The sequence below is a fragment of the Lucilia sericata genome, unplaced genomic scaffold (assembly GCF_015586225.1).
Source record: "Lucilia sericata isolate MDLA Ls3-8-SP2 unplaced genomic scaffold, ASM1558622v1 Contig000291F_arrow, whole genome shotgun sequence".
NCBI lineage: Eukaryota > Metazoa > Arthropoda > Insecta > Diptera > Calliphoridae > Lucilia > Lucilia sericata.
The window spans coordinates 277,273-300,965 of NW_023994316.1; the positions used below are offsets into that span (position 1 = coordinate 277,273).

The 23,693-nt window shown below is 33.1% G+C and overlaps 1 protein-coding gene across 1 annotated transcript in view; it reads right to left on the bottom strand.

Annotated features, from left to right (window-relative positions):
* Positions 1–23,693, bottom strand: part of LOC119603303 (MOXD1 homolog 2-like) — a 49,581-nt gene that overhangs the window by 3,633 nt on the left and 22,255 nt on the right. The window contains exon 3 of the mRNA XM_037955303.1: positions 8,033–10,433. Within this exon, the coding sequence (XP_037811231.1) occupies positions 8,033–8,377 (345 nt within the window). The 5' untranslated portion in view covers positions 8,378–10,433. The remainder of the gene's footprint in view (positions 1–8,032; positions 10,434–23,693) is intronic.

A 23,693-nucleotide genomic window follows, 5' to 3' on the forward strand; every position in this document is an offset into this window, starting at 1 on the left:
CAAAAAACTGGAAAAAAAAAAAAACAAATATGGAAAATGAAAATAAAAAGATAAAAGTTACGGTGCAGGGCCTAAATAACCCAGTACCGGCGGCAAGTGTTGATCTACTCGCGAGTCACGTGTCGTCGTCATCCTGCAATCGTGAGCAGAATACTACTACGGAGGTGGGTACCTTGGCCTCCGTGGCGGACAATGCGTCAAGTGTACAGCATGCCGCTGGCAAAAATATAGGGGTGAAAGAGAACTCGGTACTCGAAAAGAGCTCTAAGCTACCTCAGCCTTTAAACATAGGTGAGGGTTCCGACTCTGAATCCTCAGATGATAATAATAATACCATTATAGCAAATCCCAAAAAGGATGAAGTAGAGCAAATGGTGAAAGAGGTGAGTGATAGCATAGCTAAACTACCTATTACTAAGAAAAGACTTTCTGGAGCACAGAGGAGGAAGTTGAAAAAGATGCTTCAGGAAATCATAGTTAGTCAATCCCACGACACTCCAAAGGAAAAATCGGACTCTCTCACAAGATCTGAGGCAAAAAGGATCAGGTCTCCCGAGGAGTTGACAACTGAGAATAAACCTAAGAAGAAAAAGAGCTCCCCATCTTCTAATACACAGTCGAAGCCAAGCCATACTTCACTCAAAGGAATCTCAAGTGAGAATCCTGCGAGTAAGGGTGACAACGCCAAGCCAGATATTCCGAAGACGAACACGTCGGCGAAATCAACCTCGAAGATAAGGGAATCTCAAAAGAAGCCCCGAAAAACGAGGAAGGAGAAGCTAGACGGAGGAAAAGGAAAAGAGCCGCCATCTTACGCCAAAGTTGCCAGAAGTAGGCACCGGGACGATCTCTGCTATGCAGTTTACGATGCCGGTAATCCGACAGGCAAAATTCCAATAGACCAACAGAGTAAAATAGAAGACCTGGTCAACAATAAGATAGTGGACCATGCAATCGCTTCAAAGGGCAAACAACCAATAGAGAGCGAGAGCTGCGAGTTCAGCATGGGCGTGATGTTGATGAGGTTGGCATCTCACCAATGTGTTAGCACCCTAAAGAACTTGGTGGAAAGTATCCCTCCTCCCTGGGACGGCGCTAGGCTGGGACTGGCAAAGAAGAGCGAGCTTCCGGTGCTCCTAAAGTCCACTGTCTACATAAAAGGATGGGGCAGTAAACTGGCTAATGAACGTATACTGGAAATTCTTGGAGGTCAAAATGCTGAGCTGGCCGTGGAAAAATGGGATGTCTTTTACAGGAAAGAAGAACCTGAGGGAACTTTATTTGTAATAGGTATCGACCAGAAATCCATGGCTAGTCTTGCCAAGAATAAAGGTAGGGCTTACTTCGCCTATAAATCTTTCATATTCAAAATTGGGAAGGTGCCGATTGGAAGGGCTGTTACAACAAGCCTCGGAAAGGACACTAAAAAACCTAGGACCACAGCATCAGTATCCACTACTGATAACGTTGAGGAGTCAAATCCTAAAATCGAGGAATTTACCATTAACTCGCCAGAAGAAAGTGTAGTTGCCCTTTCCAAAATTGGGAAGGCGCCGATTGAAAGAGCTGTCAAAACCGGCCCCGACAAGGACACTAAAACACCTAAGACAGTACCCAAAGCATCATTAGCAAGTACTAGCAATGTTGAGGAGTCAAATCCTAAAAGCGAGGAGGAAATCACTCACCCGCCAGAAGACAGAACAGCAATGCTCTCCAGAATTGGGAATGTGTCTATTAAAAATACTGCTATTCCTATGCCTGATAAGGACACCGCAGTGCCATCAACAGTACTCACTGCATTAATAGCCACTTCAGGCTATCCGGAGGAGTCAAATCCAAAGAGCGAGGAGGTGACCACCAACTCGCTGGAAGACAGTTTAATGGATGACCATGATTGAGGTTATCCAAATAAACCTCCATCGGAGCGAGACAGCTACCAACGCTCTGATGGCTAAAATCAACACAGGTAAAATACATATAGCTTTAATCCAGGAACCTTGGACGATTCGCAACAAGGTTTCTGGATTAAATCACGTAAATTTCCAACTTTTCTACGCTGATACAGGATCTCGCCCTAGAACATGTATCTTATGTCACAAGAACTTATGTTTTCTCCTCTCAACAGGATTATCAACATCGGATGCAACGGTGCTGAAGCAAGGTCGTGGCAACATATTCCTTGCATCTATTTACCTGCCTTTCGATTCTCCGACACTACCACCAACGTCGGATCTGATGAAACTGGTTGAAGAGGCACAAAGGAAAAATAAGAAAATTGTAATAGGTTGTGATGCCAACTCGCACCATGTAGCTTGGGGTAGTACAAACACCAATCGCAGGGGACAAGCCCTCATGGATTTCTTTAATACTAAAGACTTGATAACATTGAACTTAGGTAATAAAGCTACCTTCGTCAATAGAATCAGAGAAGAAGTATTAGATATAACTATATGTTCAGAAGAGCTTATAAACGAAATTCAGGATTGGAGAGTTTCGGACGAGCACTCCTTTTCTGATCATCGGTACATAAGATTTAAAATACTAAGGCCACCACCAAAGCCGATAAAGTTTCGGAATAAGTCTAAAACCAATTGGACAATGTTCGGGACCTTACTAAAGAACCGTTTAGGTCAGGACACTTTTCAATGTCGAAATAAAGAGGATATAGATGCCAAAGTGGAAACGTTCACAAGTGCCCTGGTTGAATCGTTCGAGGACAGCTGCCCTCTGCGAGAGCGGAGATCTGCCCAGGAAAAACCCTGGGTAACTGGGGAGATCCGGAACCTTGGGAAGACTCTTCGCAAACTATTTAACCGGGCACGGCGTAAAAAGACCGCAGTATACTGGGATGAGTATCGTAATAAACTTGGTGAATATAAGAAAATCGTTCGAAAAGCCAAACGAGACTCCTGGAAACTTTTCTGTGAACAGGTAGATAGCGTAAATGATGTATCGAAGATAAAAAAATTCCTATCCAAAACTCATGTCCAACCGGAATCTATGATCGATGACACGGGCAGGAGGCTTGAGGATATGGAGGAGACAATGAAACTCCTAATGGATTCTCATTTCCCACCCGGTATATCGAATAACATAGATGAACCGATATTGGAGGAAGGGGAGGGTAACACGGAAATAGTTATTACAACTGACATGGTTAAAGGGGCAATCAAGAGCTTTGCTCCCTATAAAGCTGCAGGGCCGGATGGAATTTTCGGTTCACAATTTTTTATATCTATCATACAAAATTATATAAAAGGTTTTAAAATCTTTATTTCCATTTTTCACACACATTCAAATATATTAAAATATTTAAAATTTTATAATTTCTATAACATGTTGATAGTGGTGGATTTTTAAAATTCGGCACAACACTCTAACTTGTTTCCTTGAGTTTTTATAAAACTTGATATTGAATGTATATTATACATATGTTGTATTAAAGAAACGGACATATAACTAAAATGGTGGCGTTTCATAATGTCCGTGGACGTATTATTTAGAAAAAGCATAAGTTTACCAGGATACGAACCGGCGATTTAAAGTTTGTTAATTCTCTGTTCAATCCACATCACCAAACTAATATTTTTCATATTCATATATTGTTCAAAAAATTTTGCTGAATAACTTTTATCAATGCTGATGTTTCTGAAAATAAACAGTTACATTTTCTCAATGTGCTCAATTTTTTGATGATGTGTTAGCAACTGAGTCTAGTTGATATATCGACGTTGTGAGATCGAGTACTGTTTCTTGTTGAACAATTTTTTGTTCTTTTATTGTGAAAAACCCTATTTGTATGGGTGGTATAAGAAATTGTGGACCGATTTTTCTGATTGTCAACACAGTATTTCCCAAATGGGTGAAAATTTTTTCGAGGTTGTCTGAAATTTTTACTTATATCTCTGAACTTTATTGTGCTGATTTTCAATACCAAACTGTAACGGATATTATAGAATGTTTTAGATGAATTTCGTTAATTTCCATTGCTTCCTTTTAACGTGAGTGAGTTTTACAGATAAATTGATTTTGTCATTCCGTTTGTAACACATCGAAATATTGGTCATAGACCCACACAAGTATATATATTCTGGGCCCTTATTAAATTCTAAGACCATCTAGCCATGCCCATCCGTCTGTCCGTCCGTCTGTCTGTTGAAATCACGATAGGGCCCACACGGGAGACAGTTAAAATTTTACATAAATATACTCTATTTCTAAGGTTTGTTTGGTATTGAAAATGAGCAATATCGGTCCACGTTTTCCGATAGCCCCCATACAAGTGGACCTCCAAAAAACAGCTTTAACGGGAATAACTGTTTTATAAGTACGAGTATAGCGATCAAATTCGATATTAATAAGTTTTATATCAGCCAAAATCTTTCTACAAAATTTTTTGAGGATCGGCCCATAATTGATCCTACTCCCCATATACGGTCCCTTTCAGAAAATGACTTTAACACTCATTACTGGCCTAAACATTCGAGTATAGCGATAAAATTCGGTATAAGTAAGTTTCATATGAGCCAAAATATTTCTACGAAATTTTTTGAGGATCTGTCCATTATTGACCCTAGCCCCCATATTAGGTCCCCTACAGAAAGTAACTTTAGCACTCATTACCGGTCTAAACATTCGAGTATAGCGATGAAATTCGGTATAAGTAAGGTTTTTACGGACCAAAACCTCTCTATTAACTTTCCATTAGGATCGGTTTAAAAATATGAACATAGTGACAAAATTCGACACGTATAAATTTTATGTGATCCAAAATCTCTCTACCAAATGTACTGTGGTTCGGTCCATAATTGACTCTACCCCCCATATAAGGTCGCCTTCAGAAAATGACTTTCACACACATTACTGGCCTAAACATTCGAGTATAGCGATGAAATTCGGTATAAGTAAGTTTCTTAAGGACCAAAACCTCTCTATTAACTTTTTTTTAACTCTGAAAATGACTTTAACGCTCATTAATGGCTTAAAAATATGAATATAGTGACGAAATTTGTCACACAAAGGTTTTATGCGAGCCAAAATCTCTCTACCAAATTTAGTGAGGATCAGTTCATAATTGACCATACAAGGTCCCCTTCACAAAATGACTTGAACGCTCATTACTGGTTAAAAAATACGAGTATAGCGATAACATTTGACACAAGTAAGTTCCTCGCGAGCCCCCATATAAGGTCCCCCTTTAGAAAATTACTTAAACGATCATGCTGGCTTAAAAATACGAGTTATGAAATTTGACATAACAAACTTCTATATGAACTTTAATCTTGCTACCGAATTTTATGCGGAATGTGGCGGTAATTCATTCTATCCCGCATATAAGCCCCCTTTAGAAAATTACATTACCTCTAATTACTGGCATAAAAATGCGAGTACATCGATGATATTCAATGTAAACAAGTTGTATATGAACAAAAATTGGTGTACAAAAAGTCATGAGGATAGATCAATAATTGACCATACCCCTCATATAAGGTCCTTTTTAGAAAATTTGATGGGGAGGATTCAGAAAATAACTATTAGAGCTATGAAAATCGGCATAAAAAAGTATATACTTAGGAACATAATTCTTCATTCCGAATCTAATGAAGACTGATCTATAACTGACCCTAGCGCCTATAAAAGGTTTCTTTCAGGAAAGAGTGTTCCTTATTTAAAATACGAGTATTGCGATCAAACTTGACATAAACAAGTTCTATACAAAACGAAATCTATGTACAAAATTTTATGAGTATCGGTTCATTATTGACGCATATAAAGGTCAGAAAATTACTCATACGTTAGTTCAAAAGAGCTCTATCCATAATTGACTTAAGCCATATTCCAAATATCACCCTGATGTTTATATGGGAGCATTTCTTTTACGGCATACGGTTTGATGGTGGGTATATGAGATTCGGCACAGCCGAATATAACACTCTCACTTGTTAGTTATGATTTGAAATTTTACAGTTTTTTCTTAAACAAAATATACAATATGTGGTATCATTTGAAAGATTTTTTGAAGCCACTTCTAGTGGTGTTTAAAATTTTGCATACATTTAATTTATATTAATGAAAAACCTAACAATTTAATTTTTTTTTTTTTTTGTAATGTGATAATTATGAGCAGGCTGTTATTTATGATTAATACATCATTGGACGCGGCTTTAAAACCCCTTTCAAACGATACCACATATTGAATATATTGTTTCTAAATAAAACTAAAATTTTAAAAAAATAATTAAAAAATACCTTTTTTAAATTTGGTCCAGCTCACGAACGACCATCGCAAGACTTCAAATATTTTGGCAATGTAAATTTTGAGAGGGGTAACAAAAACACGTTTTTGCTTTACATACAGAGTGAGTCGGTCTAATAGACATATATGTATATATATATATATATCTTGGGTCTCAGATGAATATTTCTTGGTGGTAAACACGGAATAACAAACTTATATACATATACCTTCTATCATCATTGATGTTGGTGGAGGGTATCGAAGACTTGTATTTGCATTTTCAGGTTTCCGTGATATCATTCTTACTGAGTATACTTGTTATTTTTTATAAATGTTACTCATACGCACTATTGAAAAGGGTAGGGTAAATTGACGTTTTATATCAGGGACCAAAAGTAACACAGGCCGACAAAATTTGGAAAAATGTCGAAAGCTTGAGACCAAGTAAGACGATTCTAAAGGATTGATCAGCACTGAATGCGAATCTGATCTCCATCATATCAGGGATTTGAGATATCGTGTCCTGAAGTTTGAGAAAACTCAATTTTTGGCCCTTTTTAAGACATTATAACAGCGCCAAGACAACTTTATTTGTAAAATGTTGTACAGTATTAAACTCCAAATAAAAATTATTTTGTTTTCCCACATTTTAGTTTTCCCCCATCACTTCGTTAACTTACTTTTTAAGAGCGAAAGACGTGAAAAGGCGCCTTTTCTGAAGTTTTGCTTTGATAAATCATAAGTAACCGATTTTCAAATCTGATATATTTTAAAGAAACAAATGTTGTCTTAAAAAAAAATCCAAAATTTATGGTCAAATGTCTGAGTTGCAGTTTTTATTTGTAATAGGCTACGTCCTTGGGAAAAAAATGTCTTAATCAACTCAAAAAGTGATTCTGAGTAGGGTATAATAAGCAGGGAAACCTAAATATGCAAATCAATTTTTTTGATGCGTCTTATTGACTCATGGACAAGATATTTACACGTTTCATAACAATTTAAGAATTTTCGCATCGATTTGTTAGCGCATATTTTATCCACAAGAGCATAATTTTGTATTATTTGATGTCAGCAGCATATTTAAGGCATATTCGAGTTTTATAGAGCATATTTTACGTGATATGTATATGTATGTTAAAAAATCATTAAAACTTTTTTTGGGGCATATTTTGTACATTTTAAGAGCATATTTTTTTTTTACTGTATATTTGATGCACATAAACACTATTTTTTAGGGCATATATTTTTGGTTTCCCTAGTAATAAGTTACATGGATAAGAAAATCATCTGTTTGGCAAAAATGTCAAATTGAGATTTAGAAGAAATATTAAGAAAAAATAATTATTAAATTTTGAATAAATAAAAAATGTACTAATACCCAATTTTTCACTTTACAATCATTTTCTTACGGTAAAACTAACTAGTTATTTAAACAATATAGATATCTTTTGGGCACGTCTAATGTGCATTCTTAGCGTATCAAACCAAGAATTGCTCTAGCATTCGTTCCTTAATCAAACAATGATTAATTTAATAATTGTACACATACATGGACACATGTTTCCCAAATATAATAATTTTGTTAATAATATTATTTTAACCATGAATCCGTTTAGCAAATAATGATTTAACATTTTATGACCATAGCGACAGAAAGAGTGAGTGTTAAGCACAAAATTCACGTATGTTGTAATAAAAATTTGCTCTAATTCTATAAAGGTTAAGACAAATGGCGAGTATGAATGTATGTATATTTGGATATAAAAGAAAATGCAAATAAAAAAACAAACTTACCTGAAAGTATGTTTGGCCTCTGTCAACCCAACCAATGGCCATATCAGAGCCAGCAATATTACCATCGGGTGAAAATCCGAAACCTACATAGCCCAGTGTACGTGCTTGTATTTCAAATGTTATATCTTGATTAATGATTTTCCATAAAATACGAAAATCCTCATTCAAATCGACGGCATGATCCCAACTTAAAACTTCCTCGGCCACTGCCAATGGCGTAGCATTAGCTGACGTCGAGACAAAGTTCTCCAGCAGGCAGCTAACAAGTACAATGGAGGATATAAAACATGTGATTAACGATGACAGCGATAAACTCGTATATTTCACTTCCGTCGGTGTGGTCATTATGTGATACAAACTGGCTAACGGCCGGCCTCGCCTGTCTGTGTGTATCTCCGACTGTACAATGTTTGTTCAGTAGGTGTATGATGGTTAGATTGTTTTTGTTTTCTATTTGGGGTTGCTTAGATGGCAGTTGGAAGTGTCTCACATATATTTCGTTGATCCTGCTGCTGTAGTATTTTACCAAATATTTTTGTTTTTTCTATGTTTTTTTTTTTTGCTTTTATTTGTTTGGGTGCGTACAATCTAAATGGTGTGCGAAAATTGCTTGTGTGTGCGAGCTTGTTTTTCCGTCAGATTTAGTTGCCTTTAATTAATAGTTTAGGTTGACCAGCCTCTTTAGGCAGAAGACGTAAAGGACTTAACTCGACATTTATTGCTCGTAAAGCCTCTTTAGCAAGCACCAAATAGTAAAATTACAAATAGAATGAACTATTGCTTGCTCTTCTGCTCCCTACAAACATACAAGTACACACATACACATAAGTACAAATGAATGTATTGTACACAAGTGGGTCAGTAATTTCAATCCTTGAATGGATGTATGTGATATTTATGATTATGCGTGTGTTTGTGCGTTTGTCCTTGCGTATGTTTGTTTGTATGATTGTCGGAGATTTTAAATGTTTCAATGAATAACATTCATGCGATACGGTACGTTTGGGTATTTGGGTATAAAGTAGTTTGTTGAAACATACGTAAAATTTACACACAATCGAACAAATGGCTATTTGTCCGTCCGTACGTTCAACCATTCAATTATTTACACATATACATATACCATACAATGATTTACTTTTGTGTATGTGTGCGTGTTTGTAAGAAAAATGTGCGTATAAATCACACTTTTTTATTTGGTTTCCAAGGCAATTGGGTACGAAACTGTTGTATAGCTGACAGACTATGTGGCTGACTGGTTGGTCCGCTATATGACTGACTACTGGCTTAACGTCGTTTTATGTAGTTGTATAGTGTTAAAAAACAATTTTCCTTCTCGTTGGCCTTGTACTTATTGTTCTGTTCTCTATCATTCCTTAACATCCGCACTAGGATGATTGTATATATGTGTGGTATCTGCCAAATACTCGTTTCAAGGAGCAAAGTATACAACAATACAATTTTAAGTGTCTGTAGTTTTTGGGGCACATTCACATCCGCACATACGGACAGGCAAACAAACAGACGCGTTTAAACTTAAACACACTGTTTTACAAAACAGAAATATGAATTTTCATATGAATGTAGAAAGTTTTTCTATTTGTTGTTGGTTTATTATTTTATATTTGTGTTGTAGTTGTTAAAAAAGAAAAACTTCAGTGATATCACAGCATTCGGCTCACAGCTCTTAAATATGCAGAGTACTTGTTCATAAAAACAAAGAAACAAAAAGTTTTATTTTTGTTTTCGTAACCTTTTCCCACTGGCTGGTTGGTTGGTTGGCAGATTTGTATACATTTATGGTTTTATGATCCTTTATCCAGTGTTCAATACTGGTGTGGTGTTCGATTGCTTCCTTTTTTGTTTTTTTATTTGGTTTGGTATTTTATTTATTTGGCTTTTGTATTTCACAGATTACGAATACATACTATATTATTTGAAACAACACAAATAAAGGAATTCAAGCCAAAAAACAAGGCAGAGCACATACTCGTTGATCGTTCTTATTTATGGATTTTGTTTGGCATAACTTTTGTATTTATATCTGGATACAATTTAAATACATATACGTATATATAATGTCCTTATGTGTATGTGTTTATACACACGTGTGGCAAGAATCGCTTGTAGTTGCCGTTGAATTTGTAGTTATAGTTGATGATAATGTTTTTAACTGGTTCTGTTTCTGTTCGGTGGCCATCGTCATCCTCATATATGTATATACATACAAATGTATGTGTTTTCTTTGTTTGTTTATGTTGCGCATTGTCCTTTTTCGTTTCTATAAATCATATTGTATGTTCACTTTCGGTTATTTTAATTATCAGACAATATTCATAGATAGCATTTCTTTGTGGTCGTCGTATTTTTTTCAACTCCGGTATTGATTGCTCCTTTATTGCTGCAAAAACAACACAACAACAAAAATATATAAATAAGTTGGATGTTGTATACGTATATGTACATAATTGTGTGTATATGAATACATTGAAATTAATAAAACCAAAATTACAAATATTTATATTTATGTATAAAATGAAACATAAAAAATTCTTTTTACTTGTTCATTGAAACGGTAACGCTTTTGTATTTGTACATTGGGATTTATTTATGGAACGGTTTATGGTAAGTCAATAAATTTTATTGTGAATGAAGTAAAATAATTATATTATTAAAAAATAAAATTTCTCTAAAATTGTTTATTTTTTTAATAACCCCACTGAGTATTGCATATCAATTAATAGAAAAACTTCAGAGACAGAAAAGGATTAAAAATTCACATGAATATGCATTTGTTTGAACTTTATAGACTTTTTGTTAAAATTTTCACAGTGTCTTCCAGTATGCCTGGAAGTAACTATAGGCTACCTTTTGTTTTGGAATTTGAAGTAGGTGAGGTACAACGTCCACATACAAAATAATTATTAAAAGTCGCATATCTCACAAAGTGCAAGATTGACATCTATATGAACACATGGCAAAATGGGCAGTCTAGCTAAGGTAGTCATGGCATCTTCCTTGTAAAAATATTAAGTTAGTATATCTGGGAAAATATAACTGCTAGAGTCCTCAAAATTTCTCAAAGCCATTTTAGTTTCAATATGAATATAAAGGAAAAAATTGGCGTACTAGCAATAAGGGGCGTGGCACCTCCAATATGAATTAAGTACAGAAATTCGTTAATCTACAAATCTATTATAGCTAGAATTCCACGGCACGTCCTATATGAATATTCCACGACACCCAATATATGAAAATACGAAAATTCGTTTATCTGGGAAACTATTAGAGCTAGCATGTTCAAATTTTGCAGGAAGAGTTTTTACATGTTTGTGAATATTGGTAAAAAATGGGCAGACTTTGATTAGGGAGGTTTTATATGAATTAAATAACCAAATTGAAATTCCAAGGTAAAATCTTAAAATTTAGCATGTTACTTATAAAACCAATACGAACGTTTGGACAAATATAGGTGAACTTGAAATAGGAGACGTTGAAAGCTAACACCTCAGATATTAATTTGTTTAAATCAGAGTACGAAAATATACTAAACGAAATGTTTGCAATTGTTTTGTTTTGTTTTGATCTTTGCAGTGAGTAAAACAGAAACAAAACCAAAACAACAAAAACGATTTCTCATTTGGTTTTGTATTGTTTTTGCTTTTAAGCACATCATGTTCATTAACTCAAATGTACGCAGCTAAAAAAGAACCCAGCGGTAAATGAAACAAAGTACTTAGATAATATTCGATGACATCAGTATGACGTTCTAAGCGAGCAATCTAAGTACTTAGAGTGCAATGTATGCGTAATCCAACATATCATGCACTTTAATTATAACATAGATTACGATTTAAGCAGAGAGTTAGCTGCCTTTTTCATGTTGTTTTTTTTTTTGTTTTTATATCTTTTAAAAGAACAGAACTAAAGTACCGTTTTATTTTTCTTTTGTATGTATAGGTACTACATGAAAAGAATAATTTTTTTGTTTCAGTTTAAAGTTGATCTTTTGTAAGTGAAGTTGTGTTTTCTTAAAAAATTTATTTTATTGTAAAAATTTAAAATAATTGTGGTGATCTAAATGGCACAAACGGATTTAAAAATTGGGGTAAATTTACTTCATACATTCTAGTTTTAATACTGACAATTTCCTCTTGTTTGTTTACAGGATCTGTAAAGGAAGATGACCGAAAGTTTCAAAAGAAAATTAAGATTCATTTCATTTATCTTCGTTAAAATTGTTTAATTATATTTTTATTGAATTAACTATAATACATGTTTATTATTTGATGATAATTTTTAAATAAACTTACATAATTTGAAATAAACGTAAAAAAATATAAATTTTTTCTATAACAAAATCGGAAGACATGGTACTTTAACTAACAAATGCAAATAGGATTGTAATCTACATACATTACATTCTTATTTGCAAGCGTTTATAGGCGTCTCATTAACTTCGCTTAGAACTCCACACATTATGTGAGTGAAATTTTAATTTGTCTTAATGAAACTGTGGCTTACATTTTAAGCGAGAGCACATCGATGAGGCAGCCTAGGACACTTTTATGTTAAATCTAACTGGAAGAATAAGTGAAAGCATCACCACTGACTGCGACGAAATATCATTTAGATAAGCGTGTACATAATGTGTATTTTAACCGCTGGGAAAACAAAGGGAGCAAAACTGAAAAGTTTTGAGCGAAACATTTTCGCAAACGTTTTCTTATGGTTTTGCTTATTACAAAAACATTTTTGAGCAAAATTAAAAGAAGACTTGTAGGTTTAAGTTTTTGTAGATGTGGAATACAGTAGTAATAACAAGTAAGAGTGTTATATTCTGCTGTGCCGAATCTTGTATACCCACCATCAAATCATTGCCAAAAAGGAATGCTTCCTTATAAATAAATTTTCATATTTAAAATCGATGCTTTTGTTATTATCAAAACAATTTTCTCATTTATTACATCTATGTATAATTTTACCATCATACATATGTATATCGATAGGATCAATTATGGACTGATCCTCCTAAAATTTAGTAGAGACATTTTTGTCGAATTTTGTCGCTGTCTTTTTATTTTTAAGGTAGTAAAAAGCGTTAAAGTTATTTTCTAAGAGGGACCTCATTTAGGGGGGACGTTTGGTCAATTATGGACCGACCCTCTTCAAATTTTCTAGAACGATTTTAGTTTAGGCTAGTAATGAGCGTTGAAGTCATTTTCTGAAGGGGACCTTATATGGGGGTAGGATCAATTATGGACCGATCCTTATAAAATTTTACAAAGCGGTTAATATTTCTATAGAATACGTTTATGTCGAATTTCATCGCTATAAATGCTTCTTTTAGACAGTTATGAGCCTTAAAAGCATTTTCAGAAGGGGACCTTATATGGGGGGTAGGGCCAATTATGGACCGATCCTTATAAAATTTTACAATGATATTAAGGTTCCTATAGAATATGTTTATGTCGAATTTCGTCGCTATAGCTGCTTCTTTTAGTCAGTTATGAGCGCTAATGACTTTTTCTGAAGGGGACCTTATATGGGGGATAGGGTCAATTATGGACCGCTCTTTATAAAATTTTACAATGATTTAAGATTCCTAAAAAATATGTTCATGTCGAGTTTTATTGCTATAGCTGCTTCTTTTAGCCAGTTATGAGCGTTAATGTCATTTCAGGGGGGACCTTATATGGGGGATAGGGTCAATTATGGACCGATCCTTATGAAATTTTACAATGATATTAAGGTTCCTATAAAATATGTTCATGTCGAATTTCATCGCTATAGATGTTTCTTTTAGTCAGTTATAATCGTTAAAGTCATTTTTTGAAGGGGACCTTATATGAGGGCTAGTCGAAATCGTGGACCGATATTGCCCATTTTCAATATAAAATATTTGTGCAAATTTCAGCTGCTAGCTGCTTCCGGTTGGACTCTATCGTGTTTTCAACAGACGGACAGACAGACGGACAGACGGACGGACATGGCTAGATCGTCTTAGAATTTAATAAGGATCCAGAATTTATATATACTTTTATGGGTCTTAGATGAATATTTCGATGTGTTACAAACGGAATGACAAAAACAATGTACCCCCCATCTTTTTTGATGGTGGGTATAAAAACAAAAACAAAATAAAAACCGTACAAATTAAAAGAAATCCACACACACTTTATGATTCTTTCATAAAATACGTTTCTGCATTTGTTTTGTTCTCAAATGTACGATTATAAAGGCAAACAAAAGCAAGTAGATGAGCGAAAAGCCAATTGTTTTGTTTTCGCTCATTCTCACTTAAAAAGTATTTGTTTTAGTTTTGCTCATGTACAAAACGATTTAAAAATTTTGAAAAGTTTTGTACATTATGGAAACGTTTGCGAAATGTTTCATTTGTTTTCGTACTCTGGTTTAAATATAATATTTTTATAAAAACATAAGCATTTTAAATAGCAAAAATTGGATTTACAATCAATGCAATAGAAAAAAGTTCAAGCATTTTTTTATCATTTCTAAACTTTTTCGTTTATTTTTGCGCGGGATATGACTAAGATTATGTGTTATGATATGACTAAGATTACTTGTTGTAAAACTAAATTTGAAACCAATTGAAAACGGGAACATCACATTTTTAATTTCGTGTGAAATCTTGATTTCATGTGAAATTGAAATGTTTTGAAAGCCAGTATGTTAATAAAAATAAAATTAGAAAAAAACAATCATTTATATTCGCAAGTTTTGAAATAAATTGTTTTGTTATATTAGAAAATTTTGAAATTCATTTTCTGGCAGCACTGATACCAATCGTGCAAATATGTATTACACATGTACGTATGATTAATATATAATTCAATGATCATAATCATACGCCCATGAGAATATGTGATCCAAAAGCAGATCATAAGAGACTTTAAATTCTATTTATTTAAGTTTAGTCGAACCATATCAATTTATCATTAATAAATAAATTCTTTCTTCTCAAAAAGTATAAATTCTTTATAACCCTCTAATTTTCTAAAACGAAACTTTCGTTAACGTAAAAAAATTGGATGAAGAATACTGGAAAATTTTTGAAAATTTTAATTTTTTCCATAAACATTTTTTGAACGTTTGTCGTTTCGTTTTATAAAATGAGATCCTTAGAAATTTTTTAGATAACTTAAAAAGAAAACCGGCCAAACCGTTTAGAAGTTAAATAATTATGTTTTCCCCTATTTTTTATTTCTATACCACTGTGTCCCCTTGTTAAACTTTACTAGCATTTACAAAAGTATCTATGTATCAATATATGAAGAATAGACATGTTCTTAAAAATACATCTACTTCGAATAATTTCTGTTTTGTTTATCTGTATAACCAAAGAATATGAATTATATAATATTATTTGGTATAACTCTTGCAAAATTTGAAAGTAATCGGACAATGTGTGTTGGGAATTGATTAAAAATTGCAAAATATGATTTCGTATTTCGTCTATTGTGTGCGTTTGAGTTTGAATGTTATGAAATTGCTGTGGCACATTTTTTATATGTATGTTCATATGTACATAAAACGTCGCTGTAAAATTTATTGCACTCTAGAGTACAGAGTTTAGATTTCTACCACTTTGATTTATTTTTCAACTTTAGAGTTTCTGGTAAAACTGATTGAAATTGATGGTTGTTGGTGTAGACATAAAGAAAAGGGTAAAAAATCAAAATGCCAAAATGTTTAATTGTATCGGATATTTTTTTAGGGTCTCATTTTATAAAACCAAATGACAAAGGTTCAAAAAATTTGTATGGAAAAATTCAAATTTTAAAATTCAAGTATTCGTAAAAAAAACATATGGTAAAATTTTAATATACAACTTCTGGAATCTAGATTTTATAGTTTTCTGGATTACCATGACCTCTATTTAGGTTTTGAATATTTATATTCATCTTTTACAGTTCCCTAAATATAATTGTTTTGTTTTTATAATGTACGAACGATCAAACATCCAACTTTTAGCATTATTTAATGAATTTCTTACATATTTCTTTTTGTTATTGTTTAGTGTCAAAAACCAACTTGTGTAAAATTTTAGCCCAATCGCATAACGGGATCCCGTGGCGGAAATTGATTGAAACGTGGACGATTTCGTTAGCAATAGGACTTTCTTTGATTTCTTCAAAAATTTTAAATTATTTAATTTAATTTTAACATTTCGACTAAACCTTATATTTTTGAGAAAATTATCAAAAGAGACATAATAAAATAAGATCCATACAAACAAAATAGGTATTTTTTGACCACCTCTAATGTACATATTTGTATTTTCTTGGTAAAAATAAAAAACTTAACGAATTGATCTTATTTTGTTATTTCCAAAATGGAATTTTTTATAAAGAAAAATCGTTATTTCATACATTACTTGGTAATAAGTAGTCATTATCATCCATATTATTTTATTTATCTAAATATGTACTCTCGGATATAGAGCAAAGTAATTTGGAAATGTTATAGCCCAATTGTCTAGTGCGTCTATTTAACAAACAAGAGGTTAGTGGTTCAAGCCGTGCTTGATTCCAATATTTTTTTTTTTTTTTTTTTTTTTGAAATGACATTGATTTGTATTTTTGTAAAACTGTTCACAAAGTTACAATATAACAAGTAGTTAATGGAGCATTGCGCAAACAGCTCGATTAAGAAACACTGGCAATAACTGAACGCCTGGGTTCAAATCCCGGCTGGTGAAAATTTCATTTTTATTTTTGTAATTACGATCAGAATATGAATATTATTATTTCTTCGTTTTTAGTATGTAGATTTATAAATAATTACTCGTTTACAATTTGTAACAAGCTAAATAACTCATTATTCGCAGAGTTTCTGTAAGTAAATTGGTAACCACATATTTAGTTTTTGTAGGTAACTACTTATTTGTTGGTCAAAGTCGAAAAAAATAAGTAGTTATTCCCCCCAAAAGTAAGTAGGTTCTACTTGTTTCCAATATTACTTTCCGGCTTACCTGTTATGTAAAGATTTTGCTGGGTTCTTTCTCCCAATACAAACATTTCACCAGTTAAAACTCTTTTACTATATGAATGCATTTAAATTTCTTAAAACATTAAAAAAACGTCATCGTTTCTACAACAAACATGTGACTTAAGGTAGGTAGGTAGGTAGGTTGATAGGAGGATGTATACTACATCAAATCCGAAGAAATGCACCTAGGCCACTATCGGGCCTGTTGTGCGCTCCAATTCAAGAAAAAAAAAAAAAAAAAAAAAAAAAAAAAAAAAATTGTTCACTGAATGTATTATTTTTCCATGTTCAGAAACTCAGTTTCCTGGACGTAATTCCTAAGAATCTTCCAATCGGTGTTGGTTAAGAATGTTATTTCTGGAATAACATCACTTCCAAGATACTTGGATCTAACTTCGACGAATGCCTGACAATGGCAAAGAAAGTGCTCCAGAGTTTCACTGTCCTCTCCACATGCTCTACATTCGTCTGAATTCGCACGTCCAATTTTGTATAGATGTGCTCGTAATCCTGTGTGTCCACTGAGAATACGTACCATCATACTAACCTCAGACTTGCTCATTTTGAGAAGATTTCTCGTCTTGCTCTCATCAGGGTCACCCCATAGAATCTTTGTGGTTCTACCCACCGTTTCATTATTCCAAGAGGCCTTATGGGATTCTCTCATCCATATTTTTAATTCAGCTTTTGTTGCGTTGAATGGTTTTGCGTTTGTCAGGTTAACTACATCGAGCTCCCTTCCCTTTAAAGCTATTACATTCGCCCTTTCGTTGCCGATTACTCCCGAGTGGCCTGGTACCCATATGATGTGAACCTTACCTCTGGGAGAGTATTCAGTTAAAGCTTTCTTACAATCCAATACGGTCTTAGATTTAATTCTATCACCTGATATCGCACAAATTGCCTTCTGGCTGTCGGTAAATATATTAAGCCCTGTGGGCGCCATATTTATTCTAATCCAATTTACACATTCCGTTATTGCTCGTACTTCTGCCTGGAAGCTTGTGTTATGATTAGGTAAACGGTGGTATATTTCTGTTTCTGGGTCTTCAATATAGAACCCCAGACCCACTTTGTCCCCTAATTTAGAGCCATCCGTGTAGCAACGGATTCCTACTGGTATTTGCTCTAATGTTCCGCTTGACCAAGACATTCTATCTGGGATTAGCGTTTCAAAGTTTCCGACATATTCAGTGTCTGGTATGCGATCAGGCACGTCCGATGAATGTGTATAACCTTCCAATGTGTCCAGTATACATTGATGACGTGTCCTATAACCGTTTTTGGCCAGTTCGTCTAAAGTAAAGAGCCGTTCGGCTGTAAGCGCCGCCTCATATCTTATATATGTTTCAATGGGTGGAATATCTAGCAACGTTTCCAGAGCCTTGGTTGAAGTAGTACACATGGCACCACTTATACCCAAGCAGCATGTACGCTGAACTCCCTGTAGTAGTTTGATATTACACTTTTTGTCCAAAGCAGTCCACCAGATTATTGAAGCATAAGCTAGAATTGGTCTAATTACACTTTTATAAAGCCAATTTGTCATAGTAGGACTAAGACCCCATTTCATGCCTATGGTTCTCCTACATATCGCCCAGCACCGATGTGCCTTGTTGATCCTATCCTCTATGTGGTGTCTCCATTTTAATTTCCGGTCAAGTATTACACCTAAGTACTTAACTTTGTCTGTCACCGGTATCTTCTTGCCCAAGAAGCAAGGTTCAGTATATGTAGAAATTTTTGTCTTTCTTGTGAAAAGACAGATTTCCGTCTTCGCCGGGTTAACATTGAGGCCTCTCGGTTGAGCCCAGCTCAAGGCCGTATTCAGAGCCTCCTCAGCTCTTCTACACAAGTAATTTGGATCCTTTCCCATGTGACTTAAAGACATATTTAAAAAAATAATCTTTCGACGTTGCGTAGTGCAAATTGAACAAGTTAGAGTGCTATAATACATATGTATATTAAATACCCTACACCGTATTTTGTTTGTAAAAATTTGTGATCCGATTTTTACAATTTTCAACATTGTTTTTCCTAATACCAAAATCTATATGTCAGAAAAATCATTAATCTGTACATATTATTTTTTGTTAAAAATTTACAAGAAATAGTGAAAAACGATGATAAGACCCAGCCTTATGTAAATGCACTAAAAAAGTAGAATTTACTCTATGGAAGTACTAAAAAAGACCTGCAGAAGTGATGATTTTAACGCAGACTTGTCATAGGAGGGATATTCTTTTTATTTGATTCCAATTTAACTACTTTTGAAGTCATTCTCCAGAAGTAATTTTTAAGTTATTTTGGGAGTTATTTGGAATTGAAATTGTAGTATTATAGAGTATTACAAATTTGACATAAATAATATTAACATTAATAAGAGAAATAGACACATTTAACACAAAAGCCCAAAAATAATATTTTTTAACACATAAAAATGTAAGACCAAAAAATATAACTTCATCATTGAGAAAAATATAATTATTTTCGTTTCTTCGGAAGTCAGTAACAGAAAAATGTTATTCTTTTGGAAGAACTTCGTTTTATTTTTGCTGTGTAGTAATTATTTTCCAAATTGAAGAAAGTGCGATTTCTGAATTGGCACATGTATGGAAAAAATTATTTAAAGAATTAATTTCATTCTCTAAACGTTATTTTCATAGCTAATCGACTCAAAATTGCATAAGGACCCCCAATATTCATATGTCTATACATTGACATTTATATTTCTCTGTGTAACACTCAAACTAACAAACCTGCTCCAGTGGTGGTGGTGGAGGTTATAATAAATGAACTTTGAATATGTAGTTAAAGAAATTTTCTTTTCCGAAATCTAATTTTTTGAAGGGAAATTACAAAAGTACATACAATTTGCGACAATTAATTTTGTTTCTTAACAAATTTTAATATTTTTACATCCTCCACCACCATCAGTGGGGATAGAGGGTATATATAACTTTGTCATTCCGTGTGTAACACCAAGAAATATTTATCTGATACCCAACAAAGTATTTATATTCCTGATGCTTATGAAATTCTGAGTTGATTTAGCTATGTACGTCTATCGGTCCGTCTGTCTGTGTAAAACACCCTCACGTTAAAACGAAGCAATGGAAATTCACCCAAAACATTCATTATTACCCGGTACAGTTTGAAATTGGAAATCAGCATCGGTTCAATAGGTTTAGAGAGTAAAAATTTTAGACAACCTCTAAAAAAATCTTGCTTTTTCAACTGGTTTTTTGTATTTTTTACAAAAACTACTGCAGATAAATTAATGAATTTTTTAAGATATATGGCTTTATATAAAAGGATCATGTATGTGGAAAATCGGACCATAATTTTTTATACCAACCATAAAATAGGTATAAAAGTTATTTCATTTTACAAAAAAAAAAAAAAATAAAAACTATACAAATCAGACTGGGTTTGAACCCAGACCCTTACAGTCGCTGGTTCTATGTCCTGACCACTGCACCACTCATTGCACTCAAATTTGCTTGTTAACTGGAGGATTTTACATAAATTACGATTTTCACTGCTAACGTGCGATCAAAAAAATGCGCACATTGAGAAAACGTAACTGTTTAATTTTTGACAAAAAGTATTCAGCAACTGTACAGAAAATAATATAGTTTTTAATATGACAAACATTAGTTACTGAAGGGTAAAGGAAAGCAGTTGTGTTGTCGCCAAATTTATAAGTACTTTTGTAATTCCCTTCAAAAAATTTGATTTCAGAAAGGAAATCTTCTGTATCTATCCAAAATTCGATTATAATAATCTCCATCACCACCACTGGAGCAAGTTTGTTATTCTGAGTGTTACACTGAGAAATATTAATCTCAGACCCAACAAGGTATAGACATATGAATATTGTGGGTCCTTATGAAATTTTGAGTCGATTTAGCTATGTATGTACGTTTCAATAAATAACGTTTAAATTTAGAGAATCAAATTAATTCTTTAAAGTATTTTTCCCATACAGAAATCGCACCCAGCAAAAATAAAACGAAGTTCCAAAAGAATTAGATTTTTCTGTCGAAGTGATGTTAAATGACTTTCGAAGAAGCGAAAATAATTATATTTTTAAATCTTATATTTTTGTGAGTTCTATTTCTCTTATTAATGTTAATAGTATTTATACTAAATTAGTAATATTCTATAATACTTCCATTTCAATTCCATATAACTTCCGAAAAATAACATCAAAATTACTTCTTGAGAATTTCTTCTAAAGTAGTGAAACTGGAATCAAAATTGTAATCCTATGACAAGCCTGTGTTAAAATCATCATTTTGCCAGGTCTTTTTTAGTACCTCCATAGAGTAAATTCTACATTTTTTTCACTTCTTTGGAAGTTCTTTTTTGCTGGGTAAGTGCATTTACATAAGGCTGAGGTTAATCATCGTTTTTCACTATTTCTTGCTAATTTTTTACAAAAAGTTATGCAGATCAATGATTTTGTCCTACATATATGTACATAGATTTTGGTACTAGGATAAACAATGGAGATAATTTATATATCTTGTTTATTGTGCAGGGTATTTAAGTTTCGGCACAGCCGAATATATCACTCTCACTTGTTTAAGATTTTATTTGTAGTCTCATTTTTTTTTTTGATTTTCTTAATTTTTGGTTTCCTCGCTCTTACGCTGTAGTTGTACCTAAATTGCGGCTTTGCTTTCTTCGAGCAATATCGATACTAGAATCATTTTGTTATATGATGAGTAACTTTCAATAATCTTCACAATATGATTCACTTTAAATAGTATTGTATGTTTTATTTTGTACCATAACTTGGTTAAGAAATGCGCTGCGCATAGTTAAAGTCTTGGTAGAGACTTGGTTTTCAGAGGAGTAACTTTCAATTTGGCCGTTAATAATTGGCAAGAAGTTTTACCAGAAGCTCTATTTCGGATGTAAATGCAACAGTCATAAGCTCGCATAGAGCCATCAAAAAAGCCATGAATTTGACATTCAGCATAAGATGTGGTCAAAACAAACCTAGGAATTTCTATTGTATCAATTCTTAATAATTTGTTCAAAAAGTATAAAGGCGCATTGGAATAGATCTAGTTCTTGAAGAGGAAATTTTACCAGAAAAGCTATGAATTTGACATTCAGCATAGGATGTGGTCAAAACAAACCTATGAATTTCTATTGTACTAATTCTTAATAAATAAGCTTTAAAATTTGTCCAAGAAGTGTCAAAGCGCGTGGGAATAGACTCATCTCAATCTAGCTGCATTAGCCATATTAAATCTTCATTATAACAAGACTAGATTTTTGTACCCGGCGTTGCCCGGGGTTAAGTGGTTTCATAATATTATACTTAAGTATTCTCCCGTCAGAAAAAACTAAAAAACATAGATCAATTTCTGAAAATTTTCAACATTCAGAAATATAAAAATTTCCAAAATTATAATTATAATGCTATTTAGTTAGGTAAATCTATAATATACATATTAAACTTAGAGAATAATTCTTGACTTAAAGCATAAAGTGCTGCATAAAGGTCTCCTTATGAAGAAACTCCTTACAATTTCTTTGTGACCTTATTATGCTATAAAAGAAATTTTCTTGAATTTGAACAATATTTATAAAAGGTACAAACACAGTACCAAAAATACTACCCATACCCTCTTTCTTAATTGAATTATTCAAATTTATGTATTTTGTTTAATATATTTTGTATCATTTCAGAAATCGAAGTTGTAGAACATTTATTAAGAAAATCACGTCAGAGAGGAACCTTTCCTTCTTTAATGATGTTTTGTAAAAACTTTTTTTTAACGATTATGGAATAATATTAATAAAAAATATATATTTCTCAAATTTCATAAAAGTACAAAAAATATAGCAAAGGAACACATAATTAGCCGTTTTTGTCCGTTTAGTTTGAATTTCTTTTTCCTGTTTTCCCTATAGGGGTGGACTTTCGAATACACATACATATCTCTGAAACTAAAAACTCATCGTCTAAAATATTTTTACTTTAGAACGAAAAAAAATCAGACTTAAAACATAGAAGTACAAAATTTTTCCTGTTTTTTTTTTTTTTTTTTGTCATTTCTCCTATTTCGAAACGGAACTTTGCTACATAATACATATTTCAAACACTTTAAAAGCTTAATCAGAAAAGATGCTTGAGTATAGACAATAATTAGTATTTACTCCCAAAAGTACGAATATTGCCCTTTTTCCTCCACATACCCCTTCTTGTCCCTTCTTATCCAAGTTTTGGAAAACAATATAGCTTATCGCACCATAAACTTATATATGTAACTATGTTTCAAATTTAAAGAAAATCATTCCAGCCGTTTAAGTGTAATTAAAAACATTATGCGCACACTACAGGTCGCAATTTGCAAGATAACTTGATGAAATTTTGCACATACTCTTCCAAGGGCCATTATTTCGCATAGCCCCTATACAACCGCACCCCTGAATATGGCTTTTGAGCTCATAAATATGTTAAATGTTCTTGTATCACACCAAAAATCGGCAAAACATAGTTTTATATAAGTTTTAATGACACTGCTGATTTTCGTAATGATCGGTCCTCATTTGATCACATCCCCAGTCCCCTTCATAAAAGAACTTGATGGTTCAAATTCACTTATAAACACTAATATTACGGCGA